The sequence below is a fragment of the Babylonia areolata genome, chromosome 33 (assembly GCF_041734735.1).
Source record: "Babylonia areolata isolate BAREFJ2019XMU chromosome 33, ASM4173473v1, whole genome shotgun sequence".
Lineage (NCBI taxonomy): Eukaryota > Metazoa > Mollusca > Gastropoda > Neogastropoda > Buccinidae > Babylonia > Babylonia areolata.
In genome coordinates, this window is record NC_134908.1 from 13,989,104 (window position 1) to 14,005,401 (window position 16,298).

The following is a 16,298-nucleotide window of genomic DNA, read 5'->3' on the forward strand; positions in this document are numbered from 1 at the left end:
TCTTTGAAGGATACATCGGTTACTTCCCACATGCAATGGCAAGTATCATTTACAATACCCGTACAGAATATGTCAGCTATGATTCAGATTACACGAACACCCAGTGCTGGACATGAAATAGATTTCACAGTTGGAAATAACCCAGAACAAAACGCCCAAGTACACAGGTCTGTCTCACACACGCACACGCACGCACCCACCGACCCCCCCACCCCCCACCCCCACCCCCCCACACACACACGCACACACGAGGCGGTTTCAAAGAGATTCACAGATTGAATGAAGCCAGCTGGTAAAGATAAACTAAGAAGTTTTCAGATTTTCATAAACTCACAAAGAGTTCAAACGATTTTATGAGGTTTGTGATGACCATAGAGGTAATATAAAATAACAAAGACTTTCAGGGGTTTCATGAAAACACTGGTTTCACAATCGTACAGAAACGAGGACACAGTGTCCTGTACTCTGGTTATGACTGTGCAGCAATGGAAGGCTTAAGAGGATATAGGCTGATTTGCTGAAACCTCCTCCCAAATCAGTTTAACCACTGTCTTTGCCAGTTTTCATCCTTTTCTTTCCCAAACCATGAGCAGCTTAGGAAACATACTGACCTCCAGAACAGTGTTGACAGCGCGTGTGGTGACGTGCAGGGGTTTTCATTAAACATTCCCCTGACCCACTTCCCCTGGACTGAGAGAAACGAAACTTGGCACAGTTAAGAGGTGGAAGTCAGATGGTGCGAGGTCGGGAGAGTAAGTGGGGTGAGGAAGGATTTCATAGCCGCAAGACCGTGCTTCGTGTGGAGTGATGGCCTAGAGGTAACGGGTCCGCCTAGGAAGCGAGAGAATCTGAGCGCGCTGGTTCGAATCACGGCTCAGCCGCCGATATTTTCTCCCCCTCCACTAGACCTTGAGTGGTGGTCTGGACGCTAGTCATTCGAATGAGACGATAAACCAAGGTCCCGTGTGCAGCATGCACTTAGTGCACGTAAAAGAAACCACGGCAAGAAAAGGGTTGTTACTGGCAAAATTCTATAGAAAAATCCACTGCAATCGTGAAAAACAAATAAAACTGCACACAGGAAAAAATGACAAAAAATGGGTGACACTGTAGTGTAGCGACGTGCTCGGGGAGAGCAGCCCGAATTTCACACAGGGAACTCTGTTGTGATAGAAAAGAAATACAAATACAGTGTCGTTTATTTCCGTTTCAGCTGCTTATTTTATTATATATATATACACGTGTATATATATCTCTCTATCTCTTTTTTTTTCTTTTTTTTTTTTTTGCATGTGTTGGCAAGAGTCATCAGGTCAATAGGCAATGTATTTGTCTGGCAATTACTTTCCTTCCTTCATATCCAACACCAACTGTAATGTCCTGTGCATGTGCCGTGGAGTTGTGGTTATGTTTCACGTCACATATTGGCATGCTGGACAACGCTGCATGCATGTTGTCTGCATTGAAAACTGGAAATAAACGTTCAACATTTAGAACCACGCTTTTCCTGTTCATTCTTTGAATGTGGTATGCTCACTGCAACACCAGTGTGTACAACACAACACTGTGATTATTAACATCAGAAACAACACAATTCACTCTGTACATCGCACACATACCATGTATTAATGACAGATATATCAATCACACACTCACTTCAGTCTGTCACATAATAGAGACACATCATTACACAAAATTATGTTAATTCTTATAAACATCTAACAACTCACACACACACACACACACACACAAGACAAAATAGAAAAAAAAAAAACAACAGCACTGACAGGTAGATCAATTTATTTCATTGAAAGAACTTCACAGAGTTAGGCAATACATCCAAATACATTCTTTTGCATAAAAAAGCGTATAAGTTAAAAGAAAAAAAAAACACAGCCAAACTTAAAAGAAAAAGAAAAAACATTAAAAAGAAAAGAAAGAAAGAAAGAAAGAAAGAAAAACAGAACTTAACATCCTGCAGACAAATGAATGATCAGCAAAATTCAATCATAACAGGTATGCAAACCTTTCAACAGGGCATTGTTGCATGTTCACCATCACTGAAAAATCATGTGCAACAAAAGTCTTTGCGAGAAAAAAAAAGTTCTGATTTTTCAGACACACTATTTCTGATACAAGTTCCAGTGACAATATTAACTAACAAGTACAGACCATGGCAAACAGTAAAATGACAGACATGTACACCAGAAGTAAATCTTGTTTCACCAATACACACAGAAATGGAACAAAAAATTAACTCCCCCCCCCAAAAAAAATCTTTATTTTCAAAATCCAACGTATCAATTATCATAGTGATGTGATGCTGGATTGCACAATATTCATCTTCAACACAATGTGGACAATCATTTGAAATGACAATCACTCACAGCCTTCTCTCTGTTCCTTTGTATGTACAAATTACAGCCGGGCTACAATCACGGCTCTCCAAAACACACGCACTGTCAACTGCAATCAAGGTGAAAAAGATGGAGGGAGTGCTAGTTAACAGTGGAAGGGAAATAAAGGGGGAATGGTGGGAGGGGGTGGGGGGGGGTAATGGGTTTACAAACCTACATCCTTGAAAACCTGTGAAAGTATATATCATACCAAGGCATACATAGAAACATTTAAACAAGATTCTCAGTCAAAGTCACCCCCTCCCCTCACCTCACCCCCACTCCCCCTCTCTCTTTTTCCCTTTACAAGTAAAAATACATAATACAAAAAAGACAAAGTAAACAGACTGAACAGCACGTATTAAAAAAAAGTAAGCTGGCTTCCTAAAAAATAAAAAATAAATTTTTTATTATAAAACATTCCTCGTCAGTCCAGAGGGATTTACATTATAGGACAGAGCCATGACCCACAATCTTTGCTCTTCTAAACTCTAATGCTGCAGTCTCTTTCTCTCTCTCTCACAATCTCATGCACACAGTCACACACACTCATCACATACACAGGATCACACACAGTGTTAGCTACTGGTTCGGCAGGTATTTATCATTGTTGTTGACAACCCAGCCGGCTACATGGGGCCGGAACTGGGCAGACAGTTGCAGTAGTGTCACATCCTCAAATCAACAATCATCACAAACTGTCAGAATGAAAGACATCAGAGTCGTGTCCGAAATTCCCCAATACACTGTACAGAATCCAAGCCATTAGAGCAAACATCAGTCTTTTACGTTTAAAAGGAGTAACTCTGCTCTGTGATTTAAGTGAACGTAACAATCATAACAATGTCACTATCTATTCTGACACGTCTATGTGTTAAGTTAAAAGACAAAATGCACACACACGTTCACACAAACAAGGATTCAAAACTGCAACCTAAGCCATATTTGTGGTTGCCATGTTGGCTCTTCACTCTCCCCATGTGAATCTAACACACATTCAGATGTCCTCGCAATAAAACACAAGACCATCACTTCTTTTTCTACAGCAAACATACAAATCCACAAATCAATATTTACAATCTTTCTTCACAACAGATAAAATAATAACAAAGAAAAAAAAACTAAAGAAGCAGAAAATAATCACTGTAATGATAAGATGTAAAAACAGCAGAAATAGCCCAAAAATATGGACACTGTATCTTTTCCAATTTTTTTTTACTATTTTTTAGAATCTTGTATTCTGGAGCAATAGAAATGTCAAAAAAAAACGGTCATGCACATGCAAGTCACCAAGACACCTTTTTTTTTTTTTTAACTTTGAAGTCCCCGGCCACAGCATAAATTGATGAGACCCAAAAAATGAAATTAAAAAGCTGATGGATGATCCCTGTTGCCTTGACTGTATCATCAGACCTTTTTGTCATAAAAACAGTTTCTGATTACAAGCTTTTCCAGATTTGTTCTCATGGCTACAGGACTAGTTCGTTTCACTATCATTCTCAAGCCCTGAGCAGAGGTGCACAAATGATATTAGCAGCACCAAGGTTGCTAGGTGGTAAATTATTGTTTTGTCTGTGCTAATGCCATCACTGATTCCGAAAAGTTCGAGCTATGCAAAGCTTGCTAAGTGGTAAGAATTCTCCATCATGGACATTGAAAAGTTCTCAACACAAAGCAAAAGTCAGTGCTGTTAACATCACTTGTGCTACCTAGCCCTGATCACAAGCAACAGTGGCTCATTACATTTTTTCTTCTTCCTGAACATCCATGATGATGAAACAGCCTTCATTGCCCATTGCCAGAGGTCAGTACAAACTACAGTCTTCAGTGTAACCATTTGTCTTCCTGTGCCACAGCCTGGGACCAGTTTTGTGGTAGTAACAACTGTGGTAAACCACTGATCTTCAAGGAAAGCCCAGTTCACCAAAGAACCAGTTTTGCTGAGGCCCGAAACATTCAGACTAATGGTAGTAGCTTGAGACACGGATGACTGTTCTTCAACCCTGCTGTGGATGTTTAGTTTCACCTTGGACAAGCACTCACGTCACTAGGTGCCCAGACCCCAGCCCTCAACAACTTGACCTCAAGGGTGTCAGCCAACAGGTCGTTAAACTCCACCCAGTCATTACTTCACACACACACACACACGCATGTATATCTGATACCCTATCCGATCACTGTACGAATCACAAACCTGACCAGTGCCCGTCTGAAGCAGACAACATCAACACATGTACAGCGTGAAATGTAAATGAATGCACCATTACAATCATTTCTTCAAAATCTGACCATCATGTGGAATGAAAACTGAATTTGGATCACATCAACTTGGACCTCATAAGTTTATAGAATTATTGTCACTCTTCCTGATGCACTGGTTCTTAGTGGAGACCGCTCACCCAAGAACACTCTGACACAAACCAGCATAAGTAGAAATGTGTTATCACATACATGGCTGTAGCTTAAAGGCTAAAATGTTTGGGCCGTGGTTAAATCTGTAATTAAGTGGGGTGGGACATTTTTATAATTCAAAAACCTGTTGAGATAATGGGAAAATTTTATTTACTTATTATTGGGAAAGAAAATTTGCAACATTCTTAAGTGATCTGAAGGCGAATCTTTCTTTTAATGGTTTACACACACACACACACACACACACAAAGTGAGTTAATGACCTGACCTATACTGTCAAGCTTATCAGAATGCCTGCCCCAAACAGCACTGTATTTCCCAAATCTATCCAATCAGTTCACTTTCTACTCATCACTTTGACAAAACCACCATCAACAGCAGACAAGGGACATAACTAGTGCAGCAACATTTCAGCTGGAGACATGAAGGATATTTTCTGGTCTAAATTCTGTTTGGATTCAGAATACACCATTGCTCGTGTGTGTGTGTGTGCGAAACTTTTTTTCCCTGGGAAAGAAGCAATGTTTATTTATCCCGACTTGGCCAAACACAAGAAAAGAACTGACCTCCAGCACAGTCTGTTCAACTCAAACCACCAAAATAATCCCCCTTTTTTTTCTTTTTTTTCAGATTAAACAATATGAGTATGACACTCTTTTTCAACTAAAAATATCTGTTTCTTTATCTGTAGCTTTTGGACCCAGTTTCACCCATTAATGCATATGACAACAGGCTGATGAAACTGGCTCAGTCTGACCTTGACCTGAGAGTAATGTATTTGACGACTGGTCGAACTTGTCAAGGCTTCAATCCTCCCTGCATGAGAAAAGGATGTCAGAATGTAAACCTCCGCACTAATTTGATCGCATGGATCCCCAGTGTCACAGTGGGTCATGGTCTGATTAGTTAATGTAATTTGAGGAGTCTTCATGCCTCAAAACCAGTCTTCTAATAAAACTTAGCTTGGGTTCTGAAGGACACTGTTGACTGAACCTTAGTGAAATGAGATCAGTGTGCTATTACATGTAACTGCATTTCCCAGTTTGTCAACTTTTCGTGACTCTGCTGACCATAGGTAATATGACCACAAGAGGAAAAAGTCCAAATACAGTCTGGTGACTTCTGACGTCGTGACCTGTAATTTCAATGTGGGTGAACAGCCAGCCATGTCTGAGGAGCAGACTTGACTAATGACAGCAGCAGTCAGGGGTCATGAAAGGCTGGTGTGTGCCGCACTTCTGCCAGTATCAGAATCAGTACCTCAAGGATGTGTCACTGCGTTCGGACAAATCCATATACGCTACACCACATCTGCTAAGCAGATGCCTGACCAGCAGCGTAACCCAACACACTTAGGCCTTGAGAAAAAAAAAAAAAAAAAAAAGACATCGCCACTGGCTATGTTTTTGATACTGTTCACTTCCTTCACAGCTGGCAAGCAGGAGTCACAAAACAAGTCTGATAAACATCTGAAGATTGAAATCACCATTGCTTGCCCTGGTTGTTGTCAAACACTGTGGACAGCCTGACATCTTTTGGAGTTATCTGTCTTGTCCTTTTATTGGGTCAGTTTTACCTGTTCAGTGCCAGAGAATACTCTCCAAAAACAAAGTTCTCTCTTCTTGCCTGGGAATTTTGAGGATTTGGGAGTTGTTTTGTTGGTTTTTTTGTTGTTTTTTTTGTTTTAATTCTAACTTCAGCACAAAGACTATAAAAGAACCAGAAAGGAAAGTATACTTTCTGAAGAAAAATCAAAAAAGAACATTCTGAATCTGGACTTCTTTTTCAATTATTTTGATTAGAGAACAATTCAAGATGTAAATACCAGACTGCCTCTTCTACCAACAAGTCGAACATCAGAGAAGTGACAAAAAGTGAAAAAAGTCAATGTTTCCTGTCCTTTGCACCTTCAGCCCTGGATTCCATGTCAAATCAGACCACTGTCCACTCTGCGACAACGTTCACTGAACAACACTTCTCTGATGGCCATGCCCTCTTCTACTGACTGGCCAACAACACTGTACAAACAGCATTCCCCTCTCTCTCTCTCTCCTCCCCCTTCAAAATAATAACAACTTTCAGGACATGTAATTCAAAAATATAAAATACTGAGCTGGACTGAACAAGCAATCTTAGCTGTGCTAAGTTTGTTTAGTGGTTAGAATTTTCTTAAGTGCACAATATCAGTGCAGACTTAGGACACTTCTCACCACTACACACACTTAGCGTTTGCTGAGATCACTGGTTCTCCTCAGTGAGCTATGCACTGACACACTGCTGACCAGCAGTGCAGGATCTCCTTTGGTGAGTAGCTTCAAGGTGCACTTCACAGACAGCAGACTGTTGAAAAGAGCTGCTCGGACCATCCATATCTGATACTGCTGTTTATAATCCAAGATAAAAAAAAAAATCAACTGTACTGAACTCTGGGTCAGTCCACATGGAAGCCAAGCCACTGACTGAGTACAATGAGGATGAGGAAAGGAACCAAAAAATTAAATTAAGCGAAGAAATTCATTTTGAAACAAACAAACAAAAAAAGCCAAAAAGAAATTTCAAACTCTGCTTTCTTCTCTACTCTTCTGAGAGAAAAATACACAACAATTGAACAAAGGACTGCTTCAGTGGAACAGTTCAACAAATCTTTCTCAGTACATACATACATCCATGCAATAAGAATGAGCCATTCTTTATCATTTGATTCAACAGCAACCTTGGAAACAACATCAAGCAAACATCTTCAGGGACATGACTGCTTGGTCAACCATTCACACACCACCACACATATTTTGTTCTTTTTGTTTAATTTTCCTGAAGAGTACTTCACAGTGCCATCAAATGAATGTTGAACAATTAGTATACATCCAGTTACAGTTGTATTGGTCTTTGAAGAAGAGCAAAAAATATGCACTGCCCTTTATACATATATTTTTCTACAGTCTGGGCATATGTAAAATGCAATGTGCACACCCCCAAATATATGCACACAAAATTTATGAACAGCGCCCAAGAACACGCATGTATCCACACACTGATTACTCTCAGGTATATAATTTATGCTCAGATGTACTGTTCTTTCACATTATTAACACAAAACATTTCCACATGAAATTAATTTACAACTCTAAAAAATAAAATAAAATAAAATAAAATATCATATGTGAGCAGACACAAGACTAAATCCATGACCCACACTTCTCCACACACATTATCCCCAAAGAAGGTATCACTCAAACACAAAGCAATGTGTCATTTTTGTTTTTTTAACTCAAACAAAATTTTCCAGGATTTTTAATCATTTTCACAAAAGCTGTCAATCATGTTTTCAGAACAGGTGCACGCCATACATGACCCAACAAAATCTGTCAGGCACGTGTCTGTTTTATCCATTTTCACAAAGGTGTCAATCATGTCATCACAACAGACACATACCCTGAGACCTAAAGGACTCACTTCCCCCCAGAACTCGGAGGTCACCACTGCACCATCAAACCCACACACATTCATCAAAAAATCTTTTCAGCTTCGTGAAATTAATGGCTTACTTATATGGGGACAACATGCTTCTAACTGCTTCTTTAAAAAATAATAATATAATAAAATAGATACGAATAAAGCATCTTAAAAATAATAATAATAAATAAAGATGAAAAAAAAAGATTATTCTTGTCGACACAAAGTAATTCACCACGTTCTACTTTCACAACACCCTTCCTGGCAATCAGAAGAGAAAAAATTCCGAGACACTGATGAGATTAACATTTATTTATTACACTGGTGCAACTGCATGAATATATGATCTGATGAATATGGAAGTGATTCTGAAAGTTGACATGGTACTGAATATGACACCAAATCTTGAAGTATTCACATGACAAAATAAGTATCTGGATATGAAAGAACTTGCCATCACTTATCATTATGATTATCATTACAAGACTTTTTCCCTGATGTGTGGGCATAGTATGGCGACAATGGGGCAAGCGGAAACCATACCACTCACTACAGCTGTTCACTGGTCCACTGTTCCCCATTCCAGAGTCCTTCACAACAGCCAGTAACACACACATCCCCAGCACCAGTTTTACAGGGGGAGAATATGGTACCATGGAAAACAGATATCAGACAGCAAACTTTTGGGTATGAAATTACAACTATAAGCTACTAATTATGAAACTTCAACAACTTAACGAATTAAAACAGATTGTAGACAGCAAGCTACATTTATCAAACTACAACAACAAACAAAATGGGAATCAGACTGTAGACAGCAAACTATATTTCATTAAACTACAACTAACAAAATGGGAATCAGACTGTAAACAGCAAACTATACTTCATTAAACTACAACTAACAAAATGGGAATCAGACTGTAAACAGCAAACTATACTTCATTAAACTACAACTAACAAAATGGGAATCAGACTGTAAACAGCAAACTATACTTCATTAAACTACAACTAACAAAATGGGAATCAGACTGTAAACAGCAAACTATACTTCATTAAACTACAACTAACAAAATGGGAATCAGACTGTAGACAGCAAACTATATTTTATTAAACTACAACTAACAAAATGGGAATCAGACTGTAAACAGCAAACTATACTTCATTAAACTACAACTAACAAAATGGGAATCAGACTGTAGACAGCAAACTACATTTCATTAAACTACAACTAACAAAATGGGAATCAAACAGATTGTAGACAGCAAATTACTGTTTATGAATTTCAACAACTTATGAAATAGGATTGAAACAGATTCAGATTGTAGACATTAAATTACTGTTTATGAAACTACCGTAACAAACAGGATTCCTTGTTGTGTTCTGACTTTTATCTAAGCAACCAAACACATGAACCTCCAATCTCTATAAAGTAATGCTTGTCAATCCAAAACAAAAAAAAGATGGCATCAAAACCTTTTAAGTGACAGGAAAAAGGTCTGTCCTATTCTCTCCCCCCATAAACAATGATCTATACATGTCTCATTCTTTAGTGACAGGTGGCCGGCCCCTCCCCCCTCCAAGCCTTGCATTTCACTGACTACTACCATTAGCTTCATTTTGGGGAACTGAGAAGTTTGATTAAATCACTCTCTCTTCTGGGATGAAAATAAACCAACTTGAAACCAGTCTGTTTTTGGGGTGGGTGGTTGCGAGGGGCAGGAGGGTTGGTTTGGGGGATGGGGGGGCATATGACCACCTGATTTTGTGCTGCAGCTTCTTGTGGTCTGTTGATAAAAACTGACCTAACATGGCCACATAAAAACTCTCACAGTCTTGTGCCGCATGACAAATGACTGGATTATGCTATGCAACTGCATTTAAAAAGTAACTAAATAAAAAATATACAAACGACACGTCTTGAGCTAACACAAGCTGTTTTGACCAACACCACCCACACCCACCAACATTCAAAGACCTTCAACAATGTCCTATGATTGAATGGCTATCACACACACCTCTGTCTCAGCCAAAAAACTGCCACTAAGCAGAAATCCATCTGTCACTTATGTGTATCTGTTAATATAGCTTTTCTCTTCCACCTGACAGGGGTGCTGGTAGTCCAGCTGACTGCACAGGGCCATGTCAGGACAGCACCACTAAATAAGAAAATCAACCTTGTTCAACACAAAAATCTGCCTGAATGGGCAGAAACTGAACATAGTGACCTCCTATCAATCTATCAGTGCTGAACTGTTCAAGCATGACACATCTGCTGCCATTATGTACCATGACTAAACTTCAGTAGCCTAACTTTTTTTCCTCTTGATTCACTAATACTTTTTCCCCCAGCCAACTGAAAACAGACATTGCTTGACAGCTCTGGCATTTGCAGAATCACCTTAAATCACCAAACTAAAAAAAAAAAATCATTCAAAATTAATATTATAAAGAAATTCCAGTGCGAGGTTTCAATGAATCTGACAATGCTTCATGCAAGTTTAGTTAAGGCCATTTAAATAAAACAAAAAATATTCAGTTGTGACGGAGCATAATTACCCATGAACCTAGTTTAAAGAAATAAACAGAGAAAACAAATGAATTAAGTGGCTTCAATGAGCAGGGGATGAGAAATATGACACTGAACAGACATGCAAACATGTCATTTACACTACTTTTTCTTGTGACAAACTCACACAAACACATCACACACACACCACACACTAACACATCACACACTAAAACACATGACCCATGACACCCAAACACATGAGACACACCCACACCCTCCACACTCATCAAGGCAGGGGGCACCGCAGTCACCAGGAGTATCACGCACATCCAGCATCCCAAAAAACAAGGCACATTCTCCAGCACCTCTCTCCCAACTCACACACAAACTATCAAAAGAAGATATAAAAAAAATGCTCTTAAGAAAATTGTTGTCATGCTAGGCAAAGGATCATAATGCAGATTCTGATTTCTACTGGCCATCACCACGCACAAGCAAAAAGTATCCTCCATCTGTGTCTGAAATATAATTATCAAAATATAATCAGAATCATAAGAGAATAAAACCAAATATGAAGATACCAACCAAGCAGCCATCCCTCTTTCTGTGGAGTCTCAAAATTACAGCCAGTCATTTACACACAATCCTAATAACTGCTCTGCTTTGAAAAACAAACAAACCGCAAAACACTGTACGACCATAAATGTCTTTGACATTCAGTATCACTGGAGGGTGCCATCCTACAAATAAACTCATGGAATAGAAGATGGCGTCCTCTGCCAAACAGTGTATGTGTGTGTGAAACACCCATCCTGGGGAGGGTGACGTGGGCAAACTAAAATCTATTGTATAACTGAATTTACCAAGAAGAACACAATCACAAACACACCTTGAACTGGATCAGAAAGACCACAGTAACCATACTGTAACACAGACAATTGTTAAGTGAAGCACTATCACCACAATCACACACACAAACAAACAGACAGACATGCTTGTCAGTGGATAAACCACAAGCACAAGCGGACACACACATCCACACACCAACACAAAGGCAACAAGGCCCTGGCAACTGCACTGTCCCCCTTTTCTCTGACTGCTCTCTCTCTCTCTCTTAACCAACAGCATGTAAGGTCTCACACTCACACACACTAACCCACACACCAACACAAAGGCAGCAAGGCCCTGGCAACTGCGCTGTCCCCCTTTCTACAAGGGCCCCCCTTTCTCTCACACACTCACACCCACACACATGCAGAGCTCCGCCCTCAAAGCAGTGGCTGTTGGGGAGGAGGCTGGTAGTTGAGGGAGGCAGGAGCCACCATCCCCCCCACTGGCTGCGACTGCTGGGCAGGGCCGCCGAGCGTTCCGTAACCCTGGGCAACGGAGCCCGGCGCCATGGTGCCGTTGTGGAAAGACTGCGGCGGGGGCTGTGTCATGGGCGGCATGCTGGTCAGGGCGCTGTTGTTGCTGTCCGTGATGCCACTGGCCGTGGTGGAGGCAGCCATGCCCCCACCTCCACCCACTGCCGCGTTGACGGCAGGCAGGCTGGCAAAAGAGGACATGGGTAACTGGCCGTTCAGGTAACTGTCAATGTTTTTGTTTTTTTAAACAAAAAAAGCACCAGAATTGTTTTTCGCCAACACGGATTCACCAAGAGCCAGCCATGCAACGCAGCATCCATGAAAACACCAACATCAGCAGGTCCAAGCATTGTTACAGTGACATCATTGGCAGCATCCACACACACAACACCAAAAGTGCCGGGGAGCACAGGGGGAATGCAACACAGTCAACCAGTGTTGAGTTTAACACAAAATGAACAATTCAAAAACAAAAACAAAAAAAACAACAAAAAACACACACACAAAAATTTAATCAGCGCAACAACATTATTGTAGCAAATACAGCAACAAAGTAGTGGTACATTATTAGCACGTTCCAAAATACATTCAACAATGCAAATCCATAGCAGCCGATCACACAGACAAAAAATAATATATAATTAAAAAATCAAACACATACACAATAAAATTAATATTTTAAAAATCACACATACAAACAAAATCGTTTTTAAAATAATCGTATTACGACAGAATGAAGAAAAAAAAAAGATAAAAAAAAATTAACAAATAAAAGCCAGGAACAGAAGAGTGGCACATGAGGGGAGGCAATCAAATCCAATGACGAAGCAGCGTGCACAAACCAAAACGGAGCAGGGAAATGGACGGTGGACACACAGCCATCCATCGATGGTCACACACACGGCATCCACGTCCACAATGGATGCAGTCAGCACAACACCAGGCAGGGATGGAGCAACCCACAGAAATGAAACAAAAGGAAAAAAACAATACCACATCAGATCATGTAAGTTTCCCCATCAACTTTGAAAATATATATTAATCTATGTTTAAGTAATTACTAAAACTTTTTACAAAAAATCAGGAAAAATACCAGAAAAGAGAAAATAAACAGCTTATAAAATATTTTACACTTGTTTGCCGAGGAAAGCTAAACAGCCACGATTTTACAAAGTAACACTTTATAAAAGAGAAAGATGAAAGGCTGTTTGTTGAGGAAAGCTGAACAGCCACTATTTTACAGAGTACCACTTTATAAAAGAGACACTATTTCACAAAGTAACACTTTATAAAAGAGAAAGATGAAAGGCTGTTTGTTGGGGAAAGCTGAACAGCCACTTTTACACAAAGTAACACTTTATAAAAGAGACACTATTTTACAAAGTAACACTTTATAAAAGAGAAAGATGAAAGGCTGTTTGTTGAGGAAAGCTGAACAGCCACTATTTTACAAACACTTTATAAAAGAGACACTATTTTACAATGTAACACTTTATAAAGAGAAAGATGAAAGGCTGTTTGATGGGGAAAGCTGAACAGCCACTGTTACACAAAGTAACACTTTATAAATGAGAAAGATGAAAGGCTGTTTGTTGAGGAAAGCTGAACAGCCACTGTTACACAAAGTAACACTTTATAAAAGAGACACTATTTTACAATGTAACACTTTATAAAGAGAAAGATGAAAGGCTGTTTGATGGGGAAAGCTGAACAGCCACTGTTACACAAACACTTTATAAATGAGAAAGATGAAAGGCTGTTTGTTGAGGAAAGCTGAACAGCCACTGTTACACAAAGTAACACTTTATAAAAGAGACACTATTTTACAATGTAACACTTTATAAAGAGAAAGATGAAAGGCTGTTTGATGGGGAAAGCTGAACAGCCACTGTTACACAAAGTAACACTTTATAAATGAGAAAGATGAAAGGCTGTTTGTTGAGGAAAGCTGAACAGCCACTGTTACACAAAGTAACACTTTATAAAAGAGACACTATTTTACAATGTAACACTTTATAAAGACAAAGATGAAAGGCTGTTTGATGGGGAAAGCTGAACAGCCACTGTTACACAAAGTAACACTTTATAAATGAGAAAGATGAAAGGCTGTTTGTTGAGGAAAGCTGAACAGCCACTGTTACACAAAGTAACACTTTATAAAAGAGACACTATTTGACAAATAACACTTTATAAAAGAGAAAGATGAAAGGCTGTTTGTTGAGGAAAGCTGAACAGCCACTATTTTACAAACACTTTATAAAAGAGACACTATTTTACAATGTAACACTTTATAAAGAGAAAGATGAAAGGCTGTTCGTTGAGGAAAGCTGAACAGCCACTATTTGACAAAGTAACACTTTATAAAAGAGACACTATTTTACAATGTAACACTTTATAAATGAGAAAGATGAAAGGCTGTTTGTTGAGGAAATCTGAACAGCCACTGTTACACAAAGTAACACTTTATAAAAGAGACACTATTTTACAAAGTAACACTTTATAAAAGAGAAAGATGAAAGGCTGTTTGTTGGGGAAAGCTGAACTGACACAATGTCACTGTAATGGACCAGGGTTAAGAAGAGGAGAGATACAGAGCAAAAGGGATACACAGGAATAGTAGGGTAATGGATTCTCACACAGGCAGGATCATACAGGAAGCCAGCTGAACACATAACTATTGCAACGAAACAATACAAAACTCAGTTCTACTGGCCTCCATATGCCACTGCCTGTGTGAGAATCCTTTTACCCCTACATCCTACAAGAACTACCCCTCTGTACCCATCCTCCACCTGACCCTTCCCTAAATCCCTGACTGATTGCGTTACAAACAACAAAGAAGAAAAAAACTCTTACGTTTTGAGAAAAGCTAAACAGACACTATTTACATTCAATATGCTTTCTATAAAAGTTAGACAAACACACTGAAAGTTTTAAACTATCCATATTTTGGCAGTAAAGACTGGCAGCCTTACTGAAACATTACTGTGTACCTAACTCAGCAAGTTATTGCAGTTTCATGACACTTCTGCTATCACTGTTTTATTTACCGTCATTTTTCTATATATAAAAAAATCAGGCAATTTTGCCAATATTTCCACTCAGACTTTTCACTGAAAAGCTTTGTTTGCTTCTCTAGTTCATGCTCAGCATAATTATCTAACTTACATTTTTTTAACAACAGTGAGGAATAACAAGAATAGGAACTCATCAGTAACAAAATATTACTAATCAGAATGCTGTTACACAGGCATAATAATCATAAGATATGAAACATTTCTACAGTACAGTTGTCTTTTATGGGCTGAGATTCATGCACTTTAAAGCAGATGTTTTGTAAAAAAAAAAATAATAATAATAAAATAAAAATAAGACAAAATAAGACACATGAACATGACAAAGAATAACTTTACACACATGTAAATGCACATGTGCCCACACACACACACACACACACACACACACACGCACACACACACACACTGTATTTTCACCCCTTGTACACAAGTAACACACATACATTCCTACTCTCACACACACACCCCTCAACACACACACACACCACACCCCAACACAAACACACTACACACACAGCAACACGTACCAACACACAACACACACACAGCAAACCACGCACTCTCACACAAACACACCACAGCCCAACTAACATAAACGACACGCCAACACACACCCCAACTCTTACACAACACACTCATAAGCACCCACACACCAACACACACTACACCCCAACACCCACACAGCCCCCACAGCCTAACACCCACAGCTCACCTTGAGTAGGTTTGACTAGAGGCAGGGGGAGGTGGGGAGAAGGTCTGGGAGGCGGGGGCTCCCACTGGGGCTCCCATAGCTGGGGCTCCCCCCACCATCTGGCCCGGCCCTGCCATGTAGGGCTGCTGCCCGTTGTACATTGCCTGTCACCACACACACAGACACTGATCGACTGACTGATCAGGATACTTACACAGCATCTGTCCTTGGTCAGAGACCAAGCTATAAGTGCTGAACAAACACGGAGTCACCTGCACAACAGGCTGCCTACGGAGAGCTACCTTCAGGCATTCATCATTCGTTCCCTATGTCATTCAGTCTGATTTCAGTGACGTGCACACACACACACACACACTCACATAAATAATGTACATA

At 39.6% G+C, this 16,298-nt stretch overlaps 1 protein-coding gene across 3 annotated transcripts in view; it reads right to left on the reverse strand.

Annotated features, from left to right (window-relative positions):
• Nucleotides 1–1,783: 1,783 nt before the first annotated feature.
• The window catches only part of LOC143277128 (signal transducing adapter molecule 2-like), a 42,139-nt gene continuing 27,624 nt past the window's right edge, over nucleotides 1,784–16,298 (reverse strand). For 2 of the 3 annotated variants that reach the window (XM_076581868.1, XM_076581866.1), the window contains 2 exons: nucleotides 15,924–16,066; nucleotides 1,784–12,357 (listed from right to left, as the gene is read on the reverse strand). In XM_076581868.1, coding sequence (XP_076437983.1) covers nucleotides 12,039–12,357; nucleotides 15,924–16,066 — 462 coding nt within the window. In that variant the 3' untranslated portion in view covers nucleotides 1,784–12,038. The remainder of the gene's footprint in view (nucleotides 12,358–15,923; nucleotides 16,067–16,298) is intronic. The other variant, XM_076581867.1, reaches the window with a different exon arrangement.